General features: G+C 37.7%; 2 protein-coding genes across 10 annotated transcripts in view; both read right to left on the bottom strand.

Moving 5' to 3' along the window:
• AASDH (aminoadipate-semialdehyde dehydrogenase) overlaps positions 1 to 13,501 on the bottom strand; it is a 33,882-nt gene extending 20,381 nt beyond the window's left edge. For 2 of the 9 annotated variants that reach the window (XR_004628866.1, XM_034671760.1), the window contains exons 1-5: positions 12,547 to 13,418; positions 10,812 to 11,086; positions 9,417 to 9,537; positions 7,546 to 7,862; positions 2,897 to 3,089 (exon numbers count right to left, since the gene is read on the bottom strand). Coding sequence is in view for 8 of the 9 variants with exons in the window: in XM_034671760.1 (XP_034527651.1) it covers positions 2,897 to 3,089; positions 7,546 to 7,862; positions 9,417 to 9,537; positions 10,812 to 11,041 (861 nt within the window). In the remaining variant the exon portion in view is untranslated. The other 7 variants (XM_011223487.3, XM_034671761.1, XM_034671762.1 and 4 more) reach the window with 7 other exon arrangements.
• A 3,318-nt stretch (positions 13,502 to 16,819) lies between these two features.
• Positions 16,820 to 24,821, bottom strand: part of PPAT (phosphoribosyl pyrophosphate amidotransferase) — a 35,734-nt gene continuing 27,732 nt past the window's right edge. Inside the window, exons 7-11 of the mRNA XM_002918106.4 lie at positions 24,194 to 24,345; positions 23,661 to 23,788; positions 22,470 to 22,691; positions 21,300 to 21,420; positions 16,820 to 20,220 (exon numbers count right to left, since the gene is read on the bottom strand). Coding sequence (XP_002918152.1) covers positions 20,024 to 20,220; positions 21,300 to 21,420; positions 22,470 to 22,691; positions 23,661 to 23,788; positions 24,194 to 24,345 — 820 coding nt within the window. The 3' untranslated portion in view covers positions 16,820 to 20,023. The remainder of the gene's footprint in view (positions 20,221 to 21,299; positions 21,421 to 22,469; positions 22,692 to 23,660; positions 23,789 to 24,193; positions 24,346 to 24,821) is intronic.

Raw genomic sequence — 24,821 nt, 5'->3', positions numbered from 1 at the left:
CCCTGCCTATGTTCCCTCTCTCGCTGGCTGGCTCTCTGTCACATAAATAAATAAAATCTTTAAAAAAAAAAAAAGATCCTTGCTTAATATCCAATTAGGGGGGGTACCTGGGTGGCTCAGTTGGTTAAGCGCCTGCCTTGGGCTCAGGTCAAGATCCTTGAGCCCCGGGATTGAGCCCTCCATCGGGCTCCCTGCTCAGTGGGGAGTCTGCTTCTCCCTGTCCCTCACCCAGCTCATGACCACGTGCACTCTCTCAAACACAATCTTAAAATATACCCAATTAGGTTTTCAGATAATGGTCATTATTTGTAAATAAAATCTATACGGGAAGTGTTTTTTTCTTTTTTAAGTATAGAATATATATTATATAGGCAAAAAAGCAAAAATCCTTGGTGATTTATATATCATTTGGTAAGAAATTTGACTTTGGAAGGAAAAGATGAACCCTAACAACAAATGTCTCACTATGAGACATAAAGAGACCTGACAATACCGAATCCATCCTTAGCACTCCATCTTGTTCATGTGGGCGGTTTAACGAGACCTTGTTCACATTAGTGGCTAGGTGTTACAGGCCCTTTGGAGATTAATATACATAGTAGCTTAGCAATGCCCACTGAGGCCAGGCTAGGAGGAGGGGGAGGCTTGCTTTGGCCCTCCATAAATTTGTTCAAGATAACACATTCTCTCCCCTTTCTGAAGTACAGATGGTGCCACGAGATCTAATGAAAGACTAGCTGTCAGGTACATGAGACCCTTTGATCTTACTACAGTGCCTTCCCCTACACATCCCTCTGGTCTAGATCTGTAGACTAAGGTCTGGTCTTTGCAGAGAATAGCTGCACCCCTCCGCGTCATCACCCACCTGGTCCTCCCGATCAGTATGTTACCACGCATAAAACTATGGAAACTGTATGGAGCTGCCTGCTTCGTTTTTTCCAACTCAAAAAAAGTTTGGAGGATACTTTACAGTTCTTCCTCCCCAACCTTCTAACAAGTCAGGACATGCCTTATACAGAGGAAGGGATAGCCTGTCAGCTTGTGTGCTGCTCTTCCTTCCTCAAACTCAAGATTTGGGGGCACCTGGGTGGCACAGTCAGTTAAGTATCTGACTCAGTTTCAGCTTAGGTTGTGATCTCACAGTCATGAGCTGGAGCCCCAGGTTGGGCTCCGCACTCAGCGGAGAGTCTGCTTGAGATTCTCTCCTTCTCCCTCTGTCCCTCCTGCTTGTGCTCTCTCTCTCTCTCTCTCTCAAATAAATAAATCTTTAAAAACAAAAATAACTCAAATTTGACCTGCTGGTAATACTCCAAATTAAATACTGTGAATTAAATAAAATCATCATGAAGCTATATGCACAACTTGCTGTGTTCTGGGATCAGAGTTAGTAAATGTACATCTGTTTCTCAAAGATTAAGGCCCCCAAAAAGGTTAAAACCCACTGCTAAAGTAAATTTTTCTGAAAATGTGCTAAAACATTAAGCAAGGGGATCGGATTTAAAGAGACAGAACTCATTGACTTGACATAGAAGGAAAGTCTCCTTTCCTTTAGTAACTCTCAAGTTTACTAAGGTATTTTGCAAATGTTGCCTGAAAACTACACTCCTTTAATATAATTTATTTTCCTACAAAATTCAAGTCTTGTCCAGACTGATAGAATGATCACCATAGGGGCGCCTGGGTGGCACAGCAGTTAAGCATCTGCCTTCGGCTCAGGGCATGATCGCCCCTGGCATTGTGGGATTGAGCCCCACATCAGGCTCCTCTGCTATGAGCCTGCTTCTTCCTCTCCCACTCCCCCTGCTTGTGTTCCCTCTCTCACTGGCTGTCTCTATCTCTGTCAGATAAATAAATTTAAAAAAATAAATAAATAACATAAAAAAATAAAAAAATATAAAAAAGGAATGATCACCATAGATGAGAATTTATATGCATTGATATACCCAGCAAGCCACATTACTATATTCATTTTATATATATTATATATATATTTACAAAATTATATATAAATAATATATCTATAATATATACAAAATTAATATTTTTTAAAGGATAAAAAACTGCCTAAAAACAAAGTCAATATCAAATTTTGCCTTTAGGGTAGAAATTTAACATCCTCAAGTCTCTTACACTAGATATAAATCTGCTATTTTATCATGATTTGCATATAATTTTGTTAATTCTCTTTAGTATCTTTAACCACTTGCAATGTAATATCTTAAGGCTTATATACCAGTCACATACTTTCAGATAAATATTTTTTAAAATCTCTCAAGTATTTGTTTCTATAAGTTAACATAAAATATACTGATATAAAAAGTCAAAATCGAAATTCCTAACTAATTATAATTTAACTTACTTTAACTTTGTATTTTCCACTAGAAGCTGAAGTTTAAGATAGGAGAGGCAGGGTATCCCAACAGATGTGAATGAAGGTCAACTTCTTCTAGTTATTATTGCACCAAATGGAGAGTGAAATAATTTTCTACATAGAATTAACTGATTTTTTTTTCATTCTCAAGCAAATTAAGTGATATCATCAGGAGACAAACCTTAATAATCTAACTCGATTATCACTAACCTACTATAAAATAACTACAGGAATACAAAATATTCTCTAAAACTTTAAAAATGTTAAATAGGGGCGCCTGGGTGGCTCAGCGGTTAAGCGTCTGCCTTTGGCTCAGGGTGTGATCCCAGCGTTCTGGGATCGAGCCCCACATCAGGCTCCTCCGCTGGGAGCCTGCTTCTTCCTCCCCCACTCCTCCTGCTTATGTTCCCTCTCTCGCTGGCTGTCTCTATCTCTGTCAAATAAATAAATAAAATCTAAAAAAAAATAAATAAAATAAAAATGTTAAATAAAAGACAAAGCATTTCATTTGCCCCCAAAATGTACCTGCAAAATAGTAACTCTGTGATGGGAAAAGAGAACAGCAGCTAACTTTGATGGAAGCACTTTGACAGAAGTTGGTACAATAAGCAGACAGGCACCACTTGATAGAGCAACAAATAGTTCCACAACGGAAGGATCAAAGGTCAGGGGTGAAGCCAGAAACAAAACATCTTCCTGTGTGATCTCGAAAAGTACCCTAAGGCAAAACAGAATGCAGTTCTAAGAAATGTCTAACATTTGGTAATCACATATCCTAAAAAATTATGACTGTTAATCTTCTGGATGTTGGCCAGATATTTACTCTTTTTCTCGTAGATTAACCAAAATGTGCTATTAATTCTATAATTCTTCTTTATGAACATAAAGTTTAAAAGCCATTTAAAGCAATATCCACCTCCTACCATGACATATTTTATCATCTGTGATGGCTTTCGATGTGTAAATGTGGCTGGATTGAACCACAGTCCCCAGAATTTCCTTTCTAGTATGTTTTCCATTAGGGTAAGAAACCAGGGATCTTCTCTCTCAAGAACGGGAGAGAAGGGAGGTGGCTGCCATTTGGTGGAACACACACCTCTCTGTTATTCCATCAAACACTAACCTAGGTGCTGCAGTGAAGGGATTTTGTAGACAAAGTCCCTACTCAGCTGACATTAATCAAAAGGGAGATTATCCTGGGTTAACTCAATTTACTCAACGGGAAGGCCTTTTAAAGAGTGTTAGGCTTTCTCTGAAAAAGAGACACAGCGTCTGGGTTTACAATTACTCTCCCTTCCCCCTAGATCTTTCCTGACTTACCTGTGAACAAGCTCATCCCTATGGAGTTCCAGCCTGTTCATTATCATCCCTTTCTATTTATACTACAGACTTCAGTCTTGCTTAGCCCCCACAAACATAAGTCAATTTCTTATAGTAAGTCCCTGATAAATCCTCCTGGTTCTGCTTTTCTGGTAGAGACTTATTCTATCCGACTTATTTAATGATTCTTAATAGAGACCTCTGACTCCCTTTTCCCACTCTTTGGCCTTTTCTCTCAGCAGCTGAACAAAGAACAGAATGTATGTCGTTAGGATATTAGAGAGTATTAGACAGTCACTGGCAAGCCTGTGGCATTGCTTCATTTTGAACACACAAAACCACTCTATCTAAAAAGCAGCGATTGCCTTAACTTCAAAACATCTTCAAGTATCGTATTGTGGGGACCCACTCAGAACCCCAGAGTTGATATGAAGATTACTTTAAGCTGAGGATATTTTGGATTTAACAGATGTGGAAAGAAGCCTTCTTAGAGCTTCCCTTATATGATTATCGTAAAAACTTCTGGGAAATGAAGTTGCCATAAATTCCTTCTTCAGAGTGGCTTTTATTCCCAGGAAGGAAACCAAGAGTGAACCTCTGCACGTGACTTTTATGGCCCTCAAAATAAACCAAAAAGGGATTTTTAACAGGTAAATAGATTTCATTAAATTCAAGCAATCAAGAATTTCCTATACTTTAAATCAGCCCCTTATCCCTCACTGGGCACATACTTGCTCCCACTTTACACATAATTCCTGCCTCTGCTGGCCCAGTGCCTCTCCCACCCCCACTAGATTCCAAATTTGCTATACTCTCTTCAAGTTTCTTGCATCTCTATCCAACCTCACCTCTCATACTCAACACATGACTTTGCCTTCTATTGCGTAGGAAGTTACAATCCATCAGCTTCCTCTAACATTCCTTACCCTTCCACCTCAAAGTATCTTAGTCCTTTACAACACTATTTCTTGATTTTTCAAACCAATTCTCCCGGGGCGCCTGGGTGGCTCAGTCGTTAAGCGTCTGCCTTCGGCTCAGGTCATGATCCCAGCTATCTGGGATGGAGCTCTGCCAATGCCCACTGCGGGGCTCGATCCAGGACCCTGGGATCAGGACCTAAGCTGAAGGCAGCCGTTTAACCAACTGAGCCACCCAGGCACCCCTCTTTTAAACTTTTATTTATTTGAGAGAGAGAGCACACATGCGTGTGCATGCATGTGTGAGGGAAGGGACAGAGGGAAAAGGAATCTCAAGCAGACTTCATACTGAGTGCGGAGCCCAATATGGGGCTCGTTCTCACAACCCTCAGATCACAACCTGAGGGGAAATCAAAAGTGGGACACTTAACTGACTGAGCCACCCAGGTGCCCCAGTCTCCCATCTTAAAGATAAACCTATACCCTCCCAGAATTCTTTCTTTCCCATTAGAACTAGCTCCTAGAAATGGACACTGTCTTATCTCCATTTCCTTATTTCTCATTCCCTTATCCCTAGCCTAATATAGTCTGTTCTCAGTCTTGGGCACTCAGAAATAAAGTCAGTGAAGACCAGATTATCAATTACAAGACTCCTCTGCCTCATTTCACCATTCCCTTCTTCTAGACCTGCACTGTCCAATATGGTAGGCACTAGAAACATGTGCCTACTGAGCACTAAAAATGTGGCTAATCCATACTGAGATGTGTAAGTGTAAAATACATGCTAGATTTAAGATGAGCATAAAAGTGTAAAATACCTGATTTTCATATTGATTACATACTGCTATTTTAGATATACTGAATTAAATAAGACATTGTTAAATTTTCTTATTTCTTTCTACCTTTTTTGCAGGGTGAGGGGGGAGAGGGAGGGAGAGAGGGAGAGAGAGGCAGAGAGGGAGAGAGAATCTTAAGCAGGCTCCACACCCAGCACAGAGCCTGTCATGGGGCTCAATCTCACGACCCTAAGATCATGACCTGAGCCGAAATCAAGGTTGGATGCTTAACTGACTGAGCCACCCGGGCACCCCTCTTACTTCTTTGTATTTTTAAAATGTGATTGTTGGAAAATTTTTAATTACATAAAACTTAAAATGACATAAAAATATACATTTGTCTCACAAAGTTTCTTTTTTTTTTTTTTAAAGATTTTTTTTTTAATTTATTAATTTGACATAGAGAGACAGCCAGCGAGAGAGGGAACACAAGCAGGGGGAGTGGAAGAGGAAGAAGCAGGCTCCCAGCGGAAGAGCCCGATGTGGGACTTGATCCCAGAACGCTGGGATCACACCCTGAGCCGAAGGCAGGTGCTTAACGACTGCGCCACCCAGGTGCCCCTGTCTCACAAAGTTTCTATATCTGTATTTGTTTCCTCCTTTGACTTCCTAAGACTACTCTCCTTTGATTCCCTTCCTCTTCTATTTCCTTCTTTCTTCTCAAACTGAGAATCGACTTCATAGAGATTTCTCATCTCCTGATGAGCAAACCGAATTCTGTAATGCTATAGGAATGAGCTTAATGAAATGCAGATCTTTTTACATCTACTGGGTTTAAATGCAAAATTCTTCAACAAGGCATACGAGGCTCCTGCCCTCCCAACTCCTTCCCCAGCCCTGCCCTGATACACTCTAGCAAGCCAAACTCCTTTCTTCCGTACCTTTGCCGTACCTCTGCCAGGAATACACCTCTTTCTCAACAATTAAGAAGCAAAGCTTCAACCATCATTTGTTTGCTCCCTGTTTGGCTCCAGGTCTGGATCAGAGAGGTGAAGTACTAGCCTTCAAAGAACTAAAGTTCAGATATAGTCAAACAGAGACCCAACTACTTATAACTATCAGTTTAGGAATAAGAGTTCTAAAAAACAGGGGCATCTGGGTGGCTCAGTCGTTTAAAGCATCCGACTCTTGATTTTGGCTCAGGTCATGATCTCAGGGTCCTGAGACTGAGCCCCAACTTGGGCTCCGCAGCACTCAGCAGGGAGTTTACTTGAGATTCTCTCTCCCTCTCCCTCTGCTCCCCCCCCCACTCATGTGCATGCTCTTTCAAATAAATGAATCAATCTTTAAAAAAAGTTATAAAGAACAGAGATTAAGATTTTTCCCTTGAGGGGCACCTGGGTGGCTCAGTTGGTTAAGTGCCTGCCTTCAGCTCAGGTCATGAATCCAGAGTCCTGGGATCCAGCCCAGTGTCTGTATCGGGCCCCCTGCGTAGCAGGGAGTCTGCTTCTCCCTCTCCCTCTACTCCCCCTGCTTGTGCTCTCTTTCACTCTCTCAAATTCTTTAAAAATAAATAAAAATTAAATTTTTCCTTGGGGTGCCTGGCTGGCCCAGTTGGTAGAACATGAAACTCTTGAGGCTTGAACTCATCACCCCAAGTTCACGTTGGGGTAGAGTTTACTTAAAAAATGTTTTTGGGGTGTTTGGGTGGCTCAGTTGGTTAAGTGTCTGCCTTCGGCTCACATCATGATCCCACAGTCCTGGGATCGAATCCTCCATTAGGCTCTCTGCTCAGTGGGGAGCCTGCTTCTCCCTCTCCTACTCCCCCTGGTTGCACTCTCCCCTTCTGTCAAATAAATACACAAAAATCTTTAAAAAATATTTTTCCCCTTTAAAGTAGAAGGTTTTTTTTGTTGTTGTTGTTTTTTGTTTTTTTAAGATTTTATTTATTTATTTGACAGAGACAGGCAGTGAGAGACGGAACACCAGCAGGGGGAGTGGGAGAGGAAGAAGCAGGCTCCCAGCGGAGGAGCCTGATGTGGGGCTCGATCCCAGAGCACTGGGATCACACCCTGAGCCGAAGGCAGACGCTTAACGACTGCGCCACCCAGGTGCCCCAAAAGTAGAAGTTTTGAAGAAGGATTTGAAGGACAGAACTCACCGAAAATGTTGGATGTTTGGGACTATACATACATGAGGGACTCTGACAATCTTAGGTATCCCTGTAGTGCCTGACGTATGGAGAACATAGGCCAAGCAATGCTTTTGCCTCACATCCATGTGCTCTTCTGACTTTTCTTCATTGCTGTTCCCAGAATTTGTGCTGTTTGTCATTTCTTCTTTTTCATATTTCTGTTTTCTGTTATTTAGCATCAAGCTCCCTTCAACATTTTTCCAGTGAAGTCTGAAGAGTACTAGGTCACTATGTTCTTTAAGTGTATCATAATTCAAGAATATTTCAAAGGAAGATTTGAATTTCTGTTACATGGGGGAAAAGTTCACAATATTAATATGTTAAGAGACATTCTTTTTTACATAGAAGTAATACAAAGTATTCATTTACTCCTTCAACATGGCTTTGTGTAATTCTATATAACTAGGGATTAAAAAGATAAATTAGAAACCTGCAAGAATAAAGTGTTGTCCTTACTTTCAAGGTCACCTTCAAAATAAAAAGGCATAAAAACGTAGGGCAACTGTGACAATGCATATGCTTGAAATGTTAATAAGGATAGAGGAAACTGAATTTAACTGTCTGGAAGGTGTGAGATTGCTACATCATATGTAATATTTGGGTTATAAGTAGCTTTTGTCCAAATAAAGAGGGGTACTTTATTAGGCAAATAGCTAGTGCAAAGTATATGACCTAAGAAAGTTAATGTTGTGGAGAAGGTTAAGCATTCCATAAGTTGAAGAATTGGAGAGGGAGAAGGTAAGTAGGAGAGGTGATGCTATCCTTAATAACTTTATATACTCAATACTAACGGGTTTACACCTTAACCTATAAGCAATGAGGTCCAATTGAAGGTGGCAATAGCACAGGCTAGACTTTACTCCATTAAGGATAGATTGATAAGACTTTTGATAAGCGAGGGTCTTCCAATGAACCTTTTGCAACAATTGAGATATGCTCTATAGGCCTGACCTAGTCTGTTGCAACAAGAGTAGACAGAGCCTATGAGCAAGAGCCAACAGTTGCGTAACTTTCTGAATACAGAATGAGCCTATGAAGATTGCAGAGTTTCTGCCTCAGGTATTTGGTAGGAGACAGATTAATATATATTTACTTAATTTGGCTAAAAAGATACTAAATTCAATTTTAAAAGACTATTTTACGAGTAAAGAAATAATGAAACATGAGACGCATCTTACTGAACACCTAACACCAAATATTACCCATAAAGCAGTGTTCCTTGGCTAGATATTTGGTTGGTAGTCATTTAAAAAATTAAAAAAAAAAATTAAGTTTTCCAAAGAGGTCTGGTGTAAGTGCTAATCTCTTTTTCAAAATTGAAGCCTGGTTATAATTCTTTAATGTTGTTGACCACCGTAAATTGACTCATCTCTTATAGTTGTGGCAAGTATTATAAAATTTTCCTAGTATAGAAACAACTTCAGAAAGAGAAAAGAAATTCAAAACAATGCAGTACCTTATTATACATCTACAACATACATTCATGCTATAGAGCAGTGTTTCTCAACAGAATGTAGGGGGTAAATAGGGGGTAAAGGGTGTCTCCAGGAGACATTTGGCAATTTCTGGAGACAATTTTGGTTGTCACAACTCGGTGGGGGGACGGGGGGTGCTACTGGCATCCAGGGGGTGGAAACCAGGGATGTTGCTAAAACAACCTATAATATACAGGACACTCCTCACAACAATTACCCAACCCAAAATATCAACAGTGCTGAGACTGAGAAACTGCAGAGTTAGAAAAGGTGGACACGGACAGATGGACGGACGGAGACACACACATCCTTCAACTGAAAGATAATACATAAAAAAAACCCAATTTAAATACACACACTTACATTAATTTGCTGTTTTTCAACAAGAATATAACTTAGATTACATTTTTTCATAAAATGAGTTGATAATGCTGGTGGTGAATCTGGATCAATAGGAGCATAAGCAGCAGGGACTTGGAGAATTCTAAAGAAACAGTACAGAGTCAGCACAGACCTGTTGAAAATCATCTTTTGTAGTTCTATTTCTCTACATACTTTACTATGGACTATATCAGAAATGCCCAAAGTTTTTGTTGACACATCTTTGGTTATAGTTTTTATTTTGTCTTTAAGACAGAATATCCATTATTAAATTTTTATCACTTCATAAACAGAAATCCAAGATTTTTTAAAGCTAATGTACTACAGTGTAATATACATGGTAAACACTACTTCTAGAATACCAAACAGGTAGCAGTGTCTTGTTTCTTCATCTAACATATGCTCAATAGTCACATGTAACTTACTAGTATGCAGATTAATACAATCTATACTAAAAATGACATTTCACCAAAACCAGGATACCTTAAGGGGGGAGGAAAATAAAAAACTTTAAAACTGATTAAGTGACAATAAGATCCAAAATCAGTTGTTTTAACTAAAAGTACTTTGAGGTGGGGGACCTGGCTGGCTCCGTCGGTATAGCATATGACTTGATCTTGGGGTTGTGGGTTTGAGCCCCACTTGGGATGTAGAGATTACTTCAAAATAAAATTTTTAAGAAGTACTCTGAGGTATACTTTGGGGATAGATTTTTGTAGGAAACTCTCAATAAGATTTTGTCAATGATTGGATGAAAGTAAAATTTTAACTTTTTTGCTTTGCATTTATACAATTAATCTACTAACACATCCCATGGGATGAATATCAATTTTTCTAAATCTTTAGCAGCTCTTATTTATGCAGAACCCTAACATAGAAATCACTATATAAGGATAATATTCTAGAACAATAATGAACGTTTTGCAAATGATTTAGTGTCTTCCTCAGTTCATAGCTCAATTTTTATGAACCATCATCCAAAACTCTCATTTATTCATTCATTCACTTACTGAATACTTGAGTACCTAAAACTTCAGTATCGGGAAAAAAAAAAACAAAACAGTTATATCAAAGAAAACAAGTATTTCGGAAATAACACCAGAATTTATGACTGTATTCTTTTGGCAGACAAATGAAGCCCTTATATTTTGCAGATATTTAAGTATTCTATTGGAAAAAACTTCTGGTCTCTCCTACATAAGCTCAAATTAACTTAAATGATTAAAAATAATCTCGGGGTATATATGAATTCTTTTAGCCTAAAATCAAACAAGCAATACATAAAAATAAACAGAACAGTAAGTTACAACATATTCTATGCATTAAAGAATTATAAATTAGGTTAAAAATCTAAAAATTTAATATTAAAACAATTACCCTAGAATCCAAGATGGTAAGTTGATCCCAGGATGGCAGTACAGACCAACTTCCCGAATTCCTTGAAAGTCACAGTGTAATTGCAGGAAATTTGATAATTCTGAAGCAGCATTAACCACAGTCTTATAGGTGTAATAAACTGGAGGCTGGTTGTTACACTCATCAAAACATACAGCTATTTTATCTGAATAAATGGAGGCAGCCTGATGCACCAATTCTTGAAGAGTCATTTCACTGAAGTTTCTATAAACATCATTGGTAGCAGAGAACTCTACCTATATACAGAAATATTATGGGGACAGGGAGTTTTAGGGAAACTGGTAGGATGAGAAAGGGAAGAGATAAACTTCTATATAAATCATTCCTCACAAAAATAAATATATCAAAAATAATTAATCACAGGACCCAGGAAAGGTCTGTCGTGAGAACAAGGAGGTTGAAAATTAATCTGATACCATCGACCTAACACTGGATCAGTGCTGCAAGAAAATTGGGGAGAGGAGCAATATACATAGAGAAGGAAACAGGTAAAAATGTAGTCTCTCTCGACTGCCCACAATGGGAAAAAACAAAAAATAAACCAATAAAACTCAATTTAAAGCACTACATGCTTAATTTTTTCATTTTTCTTTGGTTATCATCCCAGATTAAGATAAAGGGGTTAAAATCCTGTATAATGTCTTTGAAAAGACTAATGCGAATAAACTGTGCTTTTAGGAACTGAACTCAGGTGACAACAAAATAAACCTTTGATAGAAAAAAGGAAAAACTACCTAAATCCACCCAATTTTAGTCTACTATATATAAACTATATTATTATAACACTTCAGAGGTCACATCAAGTCACTTTTATAAATGTTGAATAACTCTTTATTCTCTATTTTTAAATTGCCAATAAATTCATTTAAATTTAAACTATAGTATTACAACTCAAAGCATTGTATCAATACTATATTCTCTGGACTTCTCAATAAAAAAGATTTTAAACAGTATTTCATAAAAAAAAACTTTAGGGATCATCGATTTAGAAGAAATAACTGCTAATATTTCCTTGAGAATAAAGGTGATTCTTTTTCCTCTTCTGTGAATTCTTTTCTATATTTCAAAAGCAAGTAAGATTTACCAAGTAGCCTATTTTAGTTTTTTTTACTTGTTCATACATTTTTAACTGATTTCATTGATTCAAAATAAAACTTACATCTATATCATTTAATTTATATGAATTAGAAAACAAAACATTCCTGAAGAGAGCAAAATGAACCAACAACCACTGAGATCCATAAGGTTTGAAAATGCTATGATATCTAAATATAAAATTTAAAAACGTAAGGTAACTATAGTTTTTAGTAAGCATTTCAATATTTTCTTTTGTAATGTACAAGATAAAATTTTAAAACTTTTCCTCATACACACAAATGATCATTATATAAAGGCTGTCCATAGCACACATTATGCCCAATGCATTTATCACAGGAGGTATAGTCAGTGCAGAAGGATATCTTCTGCTACTCTCTCCTGATATGAGTAGCAGATTGTTTATATTATAAAGCATTTTCACAAAAATGTTATATTGTATGTATCCCCCCAAAATGCATTTTAAATGCAAAAACAATTACGGCAATTAATTTTCCACATGAGGACACTCTGATTATTATACTCCAAAATACTGGACATCAAAGGGGCAAGATTATAAACTTTAAAAAATACCATTTTTATAACAAATTACAACACTTACCACACATATTTATACAATTCAGATGTTTTTCTACTTTTAACTGCCAGTTTCCCAGTGGTTGCTACAGAGATTTAAGGCAAGATCTATTGCGTAAGGTTTTTATTTCAACAATCATAAATACACTCTCTCCAATAAAAAAATACTATGCTTAAAAAAAAATACTTATTGGACACCCAAACATTTCTGAGACCTCATGGAGGGGGGAAGCAAATCTGGTAAGCAGATTTTATATGTAATGGAATCATTAAGATGTTCGCTACTTCATTTACAACAGTAGAGGCTATTTATTAAGCTATCAAATGTCCTAAGAGTACAAGAAATTCTCGTGCTCCAAGGGTTTCTCTCCCCAGGTTATCAGTTATTTTAAAGACAGTTAAATAACCTAAAAACTTTATTTTGCTATATCCATTGTTTTTTTAATTTATATTACGCAACTACATTTTATAACAATGCACTTTGTAGTTCCCAAAACACTTTTTCATTTGCTCTTCTGAACCACTCTAGCAAATAGGTGGGGCAGATTTATTTCCTTCAGAATGAAGGGGCAGAGGGTCCGAGGCTGGGTAACTCTGTAGAGATCACACAGGTCAGTTTAGTCTTTGCACAACACCAACCTGCCAGATGCCACTGACACGTACCCCAGGCGAGGCGATGGCCCTGCGGCTGAACGAATCTGCACAACCACCCCGAGGCCTCACCCTACTTCACTTCCCTCTCACAAGCCCCTACCTGACGCTGCCTCCTGTGACACTCACTCAGAAGGCCTGAGGATTGTGGCAGAAGCCTAAGCCCATCCCGACCCTCCGACAGCCCGAACCCAGAATCTCCCCCCGCACACACACACGTGAAAAAAGCAGTCACCCGCAAGCCGTAAAGCTTACCGCGGGGATCAGAGAAGCACGGGCGCTCGTGCAATCTTCTGCGTCGCTGCATTGACGTCAGCTCGAGCGACCGGGGGCAGAGGGTGTCTCACTGCCCCGCCCCCACCCGACGGGGTTGCGCCAACCTGGGAGACGACCTGGCAGTGTTTTTGCTTACTGCTGTCAACTCAGACACCTGTTGTGGTTATGCTGGGTTTTGGACAGGGTTTGCAAAGACTTTGGAGCTAACCAGCTTAGAGCTGTGCCCTTTCATACTCAAACTCTGGTGAGATACTTTAACTCGGAGCCACTTTGTCTACAAAGTGAAGAGAAAGATATTGTCGAGGTTTGATGTGAAGGAAGGTGAAAGAGCTCTGAAATGTAATAGTAAATGGACTTAATCCATCTGACATTTTCTGAGAATCTGAAGAGTTTGGAAGATTGCGATTGCCCTGATGAAGCCTGCAAAGGAGGTCCCTGTCATAATTAGACATTTTAATTGGAAGAGACAGATTTAAAGGATGACTAAGAAATTTTCAGCCTTCAGTAGGAGCAATAAATAAAATAGGTCTGAGGGGGAGAGAGTTACCTAAGCTATATGCCTGCATAATTGGTTTCCAAGTTATTACAGTTGGAGACATGTAAATTATTGCAGGTGTCAAGGGAAATAATAATGTTATTTTTAAGCTACTTTGCAATAGCAGAGAGGAAGTGATCAAGTTTTTTATAATTTTTGCTGAAGGACTGAGAAGACCATCCAGCATTCACAACTATATATGAAAAGTCGTGGGACATCCTCCAGTCCTTAGGGGTCAGTGGCAAGAAACTATCAGTAATCCAAGCAAGAGAGAGCTCCATCTGCTCATGATAGCTTCACCTGGATATACCACAGGCTACTCAAACAATTGGGGCTGGGGGTGTCCCCAAACATTTCTGTATTTGAGAATGACACCATCATTCACCCAGCAAAGAAACCTAGTTACCCCTTTTTCTTTACCCTCTTATATCCAATTAGACCCTTTGTCTCCACTCCTCAATCTCAGTCTAGTTGACTACATCAGAATCACCTGTGGTGATGTTAAACAGATTCCAGATTCCTGGACCTCCATCCCCACAGGTTCTGAATTAGTTTTCTACTGAGGGGCCTACAATCTGCATTTTTAAAATGCACTCATGTTCATTTCTGTTATTGCTACCTTAGTTCAGGTCTTCTTGGTCAGCTTTTCCCCAAAGCCTATCTAGTCTCACTTGGCTCCAACTCTAAAACTGCTGCTAGAGTGATGTTGGTTTATTATATCTTTCAACTCGGATATTAACAATAGTTTTTTTAGTTGTTTTTCCCCTTATACAATCTACTTTTTTCCTTGTTAGTTTTGGACACTATTTTTCATATTAGAGGCTTCTTGGGGTGTCTAGTAGTCATGGATTATCTGCACATATTTAAAAGTGGGACATTTAAAACTTGATTGGAAACGGAGTCTGTGGGACAAGTTTGTTTTCAGAAAGTCACCTCATTAACATAAACTCAGGTGTAGTTGAAAAGAGTTTGTTATGAATACTGACGCCTTTATTAGAGGCGAACCAAAAACACTCAACCACAGAGAACAAGCAAATGGCTACCAGAGGGGAGGTGGGTGGGTGAGGGGGAGTGAAACAGGTGATGGGGAGTAAGAGTACACTTACCTTGATGAGCACTGGGTAATATATGGAACTGCTGAATCACTATATTGTACACCTGAAATTAATAGAGCACTGTATGTTGCCTGCATTGGAATGTTTTAAAAAACACACCTTTATTGCTCTTACCACTTAGGAAATCTCAAGGACTTTAGAATATCTGTGCTAGAAAGAGGATAAAGACCAAATATATATATATATATTTCTTACCATAAATCACCATAACATACTACCCTGAAGACAAGGCCAACTCCCTGTTATGTGATTGTAGCATCACAGTTGGGATAATGGTGTTTTATATGATTTACTCTTAACAGTGCTCAGCTGCCCAGTTGAAGGTGGAGAAAATTAGTGGTTGGATTCATTTAGGCTTGTTTTGTCAGATGAATAGGAAAGAATGGAGGGAAAGGGAGGTCACACTGTTCGCAAGAGGGAGTCTGTTTTATCAAAGTTCTGCAAGAACAGAAACAACATATATATACATACACATACTACATAAAATATATTAAAGTATATGTTTGAAAGAGAGAGATACACATGTATTTTAAGAAATTGGCTGACACAATTGTGAGGGCTGACAAGTTTTAAATCTATAGAACAGGCCAGCAGGCTGGAAACTCTGGCAGGGTTTCTATGTTGCAATTTTGAAAATTCTATCTTCAGAAAATCTCTCTTTATTCTTAAGACCTACAACTGAGGGACACCTGGGTGGTTCAGTCGTTAAGCGTCTGCCTTCGGCTCAGGTCATGATCCCAGGGTCCTCGGGTTGAGTCCCGCACTGGGCTCCTTGCTCAGGGGGGAGCCTGCTTCTCCCTCTGCCTGCTGCTCCCCCTGGTTGTGCTCTGACAAATAAATAAGTATCTTTAAAAAAAAAAAAAAAAAAAGACCTACAATTGACTGGATGAGGCCCACTCACATTATGGAGAGTAATCTGCTTTATTCAAAGTCTACTGATGGGGTGCCTGGGTGGCTCAATCTGTTAAGTGTCTGACTCTTATTTTGGCTCAGGTCATGATCTCAGGGTCATGGAATCTGTCCCCACTTGCATTGAGCCCCTGTGGGGCTCTGTGCTCAGCAGGGAGTCTGCTTGAGAGTCTTCCTCTCCCTCTGCTCCTCCCTCTAGTCACGCTCTAAAATCAATCAATCAATCAATCTGAACAAAGAAGTCTGCTGATTTAAATGTTAATCACATCTAAAAAATAACTTCACCACATCTAGACTAGTGTTTGAACAAACAACTGGGCACCACAGCCTAGCCAAGTTAACACAATATTAATCATCACATTGAAGATATCCATCAGTATGTCAATAGTGAAGCCAAACAAACAATTTTCAATGAAGCAAATTCAAAGGCTGAGGAAGAGTACAGGACCCTCGTGGGCCTCCCGTGTGCAGTCATCTTCCATTTTGTCAGAGTGCGAGGAGCCCAGTATTATGGTAGATCCTGAGAACTTCCAAAAAAGTTAAAAGCATTGGTTCCTGCCATCTAACAACTACTCAGCTACGTAAGAAGAAAATTTATGCACACAAAAAAATGAGTTTACACTGCATACTATAGCTTAGTCTAAAATGTCTAAGGGGCATGCGGCTTTTCCTGAGAGGCTTGGATTTTCATTTTGACTTTAGAAACAAGAAGGCAATTTTCCTTAGGAATTGACTAGGCTCTATTTGAAATCCAAAAAAAGGTGGCATGAGAAGTGATGCCGTGGGGCAAGAGTTTCAGAGGCAACAACATATACGCATATATTATTTTATTTTTTGTTTAAAGCTGGGACTTGGTATGTTTATTTTTAGAATAGACTGTATTTTAGAGCAGTTTTAGGTTCACAGCAAAATTGAGTCGAAGTACAGAGTTCTTTCAAACCTCCTGCCCCCACACATGCACAGCCTCCCCCATTATCAACATCCCCCACCAGAACAGTATATTTGTTTCAACTGATAAACCTACATGGACACATCATTATCACCCAAAGTCTATAATTTACATTAGGGTTTACTCTTGGTGTTATACACTATGGGTTTGAACAAATATGTAACAAATATATAATATATGCATCCACCATTATAGTATCACACAGAATAGTTTCACTGTCCTAAAAATTCTCTGTGCCCCTCCTATTCACCCTTTCCTCCCCACCAACCCCTGATGTCTCCACAGTTTTACCTTTTCTAGAATGGCATGTAGTTGGACTCACACAGTAAGTAGCTTTCATAGATTGGCATCTTTCACTTGGTAATATGCATTTAAGTTCCCTCCATGTCTTTCCATGGACTGATACCTCATTTCTTTTTAGGGCCGAATAATATTCTATTGTCTGGATATATCACAGTTTATTTACCTACTTTAATTTGATCTAAAAAAATTCCCCCAACACACACACACACACTTTGGAAATCTCAGCCACCTCTTCTGTGACACTCCGCATTCCCACTAGTATTTCTGCAGAACTTACTATTATATAGCTCTTACTTAGTATTACATTTTAAATAACTTTATGTGTCCTTTCTACTCAGCCAGGAGTTTTTGCCTGTTCATAAGCAATGGCCTATTTATTGAAATGTCTGGATCAGAGAAATAAGATCTGACTAGCTGGTGTCAAGAATGGAGCCTGGATGTGACTATTACTGTGCTATTCATCATAATGCACTAAAGATCACTATTAAAACACACACACACATATTTAAACATACTTATTACATATATTTGTCACCAACGCATCACAATGAAGTCACAAAAAAGTAGGCTTAGTTTAATTCACAACAATATAGATCCCGTGAAAACACATTTTTCATCTTCTTTGTGATTTTCAATACTCTGCTTATTTTAATTTAAAGCAATTAAACACTTGAGAGTATATGTAAAAAACTGTAATTTAATTCAGACTTCAGAAACTTGGGAAATAAAAGGTCATGATGGAGAAATATTAAGAAATTTGTAGAATCAAACTCTCACAGTACCATATTCCTTTATAAAAGCATCTCAGTAGAACAAAATAAAAACAATGGGAGACAAAAACTATGGAAAACACAAAAGTCAAATAAGAGATTTTGGTTTAGTACTTTCCCTGAGTCTCTTGTTTTTAAAAAATCAAATTTAAGTGAGGCCAATTCAAAACTGACCCACAGGTCTTGCCTCCTCCATGTTGATATGAGGAATACATTTAAGACAAGAGGCTATACACTCAAATGGTCCCAGGGCTTTATTCAAATGCCAATTTGCTTATGTCACTGCCACAGGGTTATGTGACCTGCTGCTGCCTGCTGTGCATGGGCTTAAAGAGCTGTCAAGATTTTATCTTGGCCTGCCATAATATAACATATGAGACTATATACCAAATGAAGACAGAAGATTTCAGTTATTAATAAATATTAAATTTCTAAATGGATTTGGACACTATATACATCAAATTAAGGTAACTTAATAACAAAGAAACAAACACCTTTATGTTTTAAAAAAATCTTACATAAACAGGAGTTGAGGGCAGGTCAACTTAAAATTTTAAATCTCAGATGTTACAAGAAAATACTTTTAAAAAATTGTATCTGTTAAATCCCAATAAAATAGAGAAAAGTGATAAGGTGATGCTCAGAATTAGATGGGCAAGCTAATTCCAAAATAGTTGTCACCTTGATTCTTAAACAAAATTGGCCCCTACAATGTTTCTACTTGATCATTTAATTACAACTACGTATATATATTTATACATATATATGTGTATATGTTTGCAAATGATCAAGCACTTCATTAAAAGAAAATGTAATTAAAAAGGATAAAAGGGTTGTTAGAATCTAAAAATTTATTGTTTACTTTAAACATACTAGGTTACTTGCTGGGCTTATACTATAAGGGCACTAAGTAGTATGAACCATACTTTATAGTCAAATGTAGGAAAACACTTCCACAGACATGTTTTTAGAATCATTTTTAAGACATCTCAAAGACAGGTGGCAAAGCAATGCTAAATTGCATGTCTCCCTTCATCATAACAAAATCTCTATTTCAGAATAACAGCCGACATTTCAAAAACTAATAATCATGCACTATCTGAAAATTGAAGGGTGAAATGACGGCTCTAACCACCAAAAGTAGGACACTTTTTCACATTCCTATTAATTATTGAATCTTGTAATATAGGTATCCCATTGCACAGGCGGGAAAAGTGAGGCACAAAAAGGCATGTATTTGTTGTTCTTGTTTTAAGATTTGTTAGGGAAGCCAAGGTCAAAACCACACTGAGAACTCCAGGAGCCTGACACTTTGGGGATATAATGGATTCAAGGTTTGCATAAAATGTTATATTTAATTCATGTCCTGTTTGCATCACACCACCTTAGTCTAACCTCTTGCAAACTCTTTAAAGCATGGACCTGGCAAATGCCACTTACCCTCACCTTCTCTGACCAGGTAAAAAAGGCTAGCCAATGTTTGTGCGTTAAAAAAAAAGAACAAAAAACAAAAGAAACACCAATGTTGTACTGTATACGATTAGCAAGGTTCAATTATGAAAATATTCCACAACTGAATTTCAATAACTTTCAAGAAACATTCCACAAAATTCTCTAAGAATCTGTGGGAAGGTATAATGCCTGGCAATCTTCACTAAAACAGAAATTTACCTATTCTTTGCATTATTGTTACTGATGCGAAATTAAATGTAGATGATCTCAGAACTGGTAGCCTCAAAGTACTAAACTACTAAATAAAACTGAAAGGATCATCCAAATTCCTAGATAACACCAAAATATTTATCCAGGATTATTAAGGAAAGCATAGCACTTTGGTACTCTTTTTGGAAATCTCAAAACTTATGAAGGTAAACATAAGCATGTGGCATTTTACATCATTTCAAGGGAGTAACAGTAAATGGATAGGGTGTTAACCACCACTAAAACTTCTTGACCAACTTTGTATCTTGAAAAATCATATCTGTCCCTACCAGCTACCATTCCAATTCCACAGGGTATTTTCCAGTGAGACAAGCTGTACAATGACCATTCTTTTCAAAGCTTTCCAGACCATTCCCATTCTCTTGAATCATAATATCCTGCTTTTCCACTTTCTGTTTTTTCAACTTTATCCCTTCTTGTACAGATGAAACCAGTCCACCCACTGACAGATATACGACACTGTTTGCTCCTACAGGGGGAAAGAGAGAAAAAGGAAAAGGTCATTACACTTCCTTTGGAAAGGAGGACCTGCCTCAAAAGACAACAGTTACAAACAGAAAAACTCAGCCCAGATAAAAGTTCCTCCTTTAGCTTCTTTAAAAGGGGGAAGGGGTGGGAAGGTGTAAGCAATAAAACTCTGGGCCTTTATTATTTTTTAAAATATGTAATTGGAATTTAAGGGAGAATATAATTTAAAATAACAGTGGAGGCTTCAAATACAGAATGGATTCAGAAAGCTTCAGGAGTAATGTTCTTGATTACAAAAACAGACTTTGAAGTTAGGAAAATCTGGGTTCAAATTTAAGCACAAGGTCACTTACTTTTCCTAAGACTATTTTTTCATCTACAAGATAAGGGAAACATGGCCTAACTGTAGAGTAGCTCCGATATTATTACAATAATATAGATATGTTCCTGGCAAAAAGTAAATGTTCAAAATAAGCTATCAATTGGGTGATATTCAAAATATTTAACTGGTAAGGCACAGACAAGTCAAAAGAAACACCAGACGTAATCAAGCAGTGAGGAGGTACCAAGGTACACTGGCTAAACATCTGTGTGATATTTAAATAGTTTATCTCACCCAATTTGAAAAACAAATGTTTTATCCAGGATAACCTAGATCTCCAAGTCTGCTGACTTCTTTATTGAAGATAACCCTACAGTAGCTTTTCACTTTTCGATCTATACCCACATCCAAATTATTCTATTACAATCTGTGGTAAAATTGTTTTTGTTTTTCTTGGGAATCTGATCTTCGGAAGGCTTTAACTATTATGCATGCAGTTCCCTCTACCTGGAAAGACTTTCTTCCTTTTCACCTGATCTCACTTTGGCCTAGGTCTCCAATATAGTACTTACCATGGTGTCTATATACACCAGGCACTCTCATTATTCAGAATAGTGTTCAATATCTGCTCACCATGCCATATAACATGTATTTTTAACAAATGCTGGACATTGTTTTTTATTACAAGTGTAAAGACTGACAAGCTTTGGATTTTCTCTGTTTCAATAAATAAAGTTTATAAAAATTTTAATACCTACCCAGATATTTTGCAAGATGTTCAAATTCAGGTTTATTGGCAATAAGCTCTTCTTTTGTTGGTATATTTATTCCCATAAAGCATGGATACCTAATTGGTGGTGAAGCTACTCTAATGTGTACCTTGGAAAGAAATCATTTTCACACATTATTTTGACATTCATTTTAAGAATAATTGTGCAAGGGGCACCTGGGTGGCTCAGTCAGTTAGGAGTCCAACTCTTGATTTGGGGTCAGGTCATGATCTCAGGGTCATGAGACAAAGCCCCAATTTGGGCTCCATGATCAGCATGGAGCCTGCTTGAGATTCTCTTTCTCTTTCTCCCTCTACCCCTACCCTCCTCATGCACTTACAAGCTCTCTCTCTTGCTCTCTTAAAAAAAAATTCTGAAGAGATTATCATAATCGTAATAACAGCCATTAAAAAGCTGGAAACTCATAATCACAATCCCCTTTTTTTTTTTTTTTTTTAATATTTACTTTTTAGAGAGAGAGAGAGCACGGACCCATGAGAGGGAAGAGCAGAAGGGGCAGAAGGAAAGGGAGAGAGTCCCAAACAGAGTCTATGCTGAGCGTGGAGCCCAATGCCAGGCTTGATCTCATGACCCCGGGATCATGACCAGAGTGGAAACCAAGAGTCAGACTCTGAACTGACTGCACCACCCAGGCATCCCTCATAATCACAATTATCTTTAAAGCTTTGGAGAAAGACTGACACTGCTTTCCATGCCACTTCCTCCTACAAGAGATTTTATTTTTGAATCCATTCAACTATTAGTTGTAAATGACATCCCACTTCTGTAATTTTATTTATTTTTAAAAAATCACTTCTGTAATTTGAATTACTGAGATATTTAGAGTTAGAATAAGCTCTGAGATTTAAAAATATAACCCAATCTGGCAAATTTATTGCAACAGGATTTGTTCTGCATCTTCAAAAAGAGAAATACTCTAAAAATTTAAAAAGCACTCTATTTTGTGGCTTTACTTTTTAAAATTACATATATGTTTTCCAAGTTGCTGCATAGTTATCACTAAACCAACTTATTTGAAAAATGACAATTTATTATATTGAACTATCCATTTTCATTCATTGTACTAAATTGCAGTCTTTATGCCAGTATCACATTGTTAATTATCGGGACCTTAGGATATGTTTTAATATTACTTACCTCTTTTGCTCCAGATTCTTTGAGCAATTTGATTATGGGTGAGATGGTATTGCCTCTTACAATGGAATCATCTACAAGAACAATTCTTTTGCCCTTAAAGTTGTCTGACAATACTCCAAATTTTTTTGCAACACCAAGTTGTCTTAACCTCATGTTTGGTTGAATGAAGGTTCTTCCTACGTACCGGTTTTTACACAGCACTTCCACATATGGAAGCCCACACTGATAGACAAGAAACAAAAGGACAATGAGCTGCAATAAATAGAGGACTCTAGGTTCCTATTTTCTCTAGGTCATGCTTCCATTATAGTATGTATGCAAACATTCAACTGCTCTTCTGAATTCTCCATTAACAGATTACAATTTTCCTTCACTATTTAAACTGTAGGGAAAAAAGGCAAAAAGAAAAATCATTCAAAGTAATATACTCAGTAGGAAAATCAATTCATTTTGCCAGGAGTTACAATGCTTTTAAACAAATATTTCTCTGTCTTGGAAGGGAACACTAAGCGTGTGAAGACATTACAAATAAATCACAGTCAGAAAAATTCACAGCAATTAAAGCTAAACTTTTCAATGTAGTAAATGTTGAGCAGGACAACCCAGGTTCACTACAGTTATATAATCTACCTGGTTATGAAAAATGAAATTAAGCATAGCACTAAAACCTTACATAAAATAAAATTTTTAAAAGTTTAAGAAAAAAGGGGTGCGTGGGTGGCTCAGTCAGTTAAGCGACCAGCCCTTGATCTCAGCTCAGGTCTTGATCTAAGGGTCATGACTTCAAGCCCTGTAATGGGCTCTGCCTACTTAAAATATTATAAATAAATAAATAAATAAAAGAACATTACACAAAATGAACATAAATGGCTTTATTATCACCCATACTAAACAAGGAACAAATATACCAGGGTACTTCAAGAAATAGGATTTAATAATAAGTAAATATTACCACTAAATTCTATATATGTTCATGATGTTATCTTTTTAAATGAAGAGAATCATTTTGCTCATCTCCGGGTGGGTGCCACTAAAATAGTGCCATTGAATCAAAAGGCTGGAAAATAACTCTTGGAAAGGACCCAACATTTTCTTTTTCCTTACAATATATTGATAAGTTTCTCTTTATATACAAGGATTTCTCATTTCAGTGCTACAGGAGCATTTCACTGCCATGTCCAGAGAAGATACCTTTCCTGCGTAACCCAGAGCAGCAGGTGTCGCAGATTCCGGAACAGTGCTAACCAAATCTGCATCCACAGGTGCTTCGATGGCCAGCTGCTGACCACAACGGTATCTTACTGTGTAAACCATTTGGTCTGGAATGTTTGGAAAAGGAAATGGATTATTTTTACTTAACATGATATTATTATTCTAAGAAAATTAGCTTGTTAGAATGCTATAAATGGAGTATAAAAAGTAAAGTAAAATATATAGAACAACTAAAGTGGAAATACATAAATTGGAGAATTCATTATTCAAAAAAAAACTGGCCTTAATACACATCTGAACATCATTATCCTTACTCCTAAAAAGGAAAACAAAATCCAAGAGTCAAATGAAAGGGAAAAAGAGTGATCATATGACTTGTAGGGTCAGCCCCATACCCATAACATGTAAGCAATGTGCCTCCAAAGAGCCAGGTAAGCCTTTGAACCAAGAACTGCCATGTTTCAATGAGAAAAATATGACACTTAAAAAAAAGTTAAAGATATTTTATTTACCTTCAAATATACTATCTGGTCTTGCAAAATAAACATATTCAAAGATACAAAAAGCCATCGGGTTTCCTTCAGACCTTGGTATAATATCAAGCGTTTGGACACTACGTTTGGTTATTTCCACAATTTCTCCAGGCAAGACTTCACGGTAATATCTTGGGAAACAATGTTAAAGAAAGAAGACTTTAAATAAACCAGTCCTTAAGACTATAATAACATCTAACTGTAAGGTACACACAGAGTCCCTTCCCTTAAAAAGGAAACATGGCTGAATTTAAGAGATGGCTTAAAAAATTAAAAAGTAGGGGCGCCTGGGTGGCTCAGTCATTAAGCGTCTGCCTTCGGGTCAGGGTGTGATCCTGGCGTTCTGGGATTGAGCCCCACATCAGGCTCCTCCGCCACGAAGCCTGCTTCTTCCTCTCCCACTCCCCCTGCTTGTGTTCCCTCTCTCGCTGGCTGTCCCTCTCTGTCAAATAAATAAATAAAATCTTTAAAAAAAAATTAAAAAGTAATATTCCTCCAGCAGTCAATCTAGTATGTGTATCTATTACCCCTAAATTCTAATTTGGATTTTAAAAAATAAAAGCCCTAAGTTTTATTGAGTTTTGGAAGAATAGAGGCTAAAGGGAAC

The sequence above is a fragment of the Ailuropoda melanoleuca genome, chromosome 11, assembly GCF_002007445.2.
Source record: "Ailuropoda melanoleuca isolate Jingjing chromosome 11, ASM200744v2, whole genome shotgun sequence".
NCBI classification, from domain to species: domain Eukaryota; kingdom Metazoa; phylum Chordata; class Mammalia; order Carnivora; family Ursidae; genus Ailuropoda; species Ailuropoda melanoleuca.
Note: the sequence above shows the minus strand (reverse complement) of the source record. Positions and strands in the feature narration are given on the sequence as shown.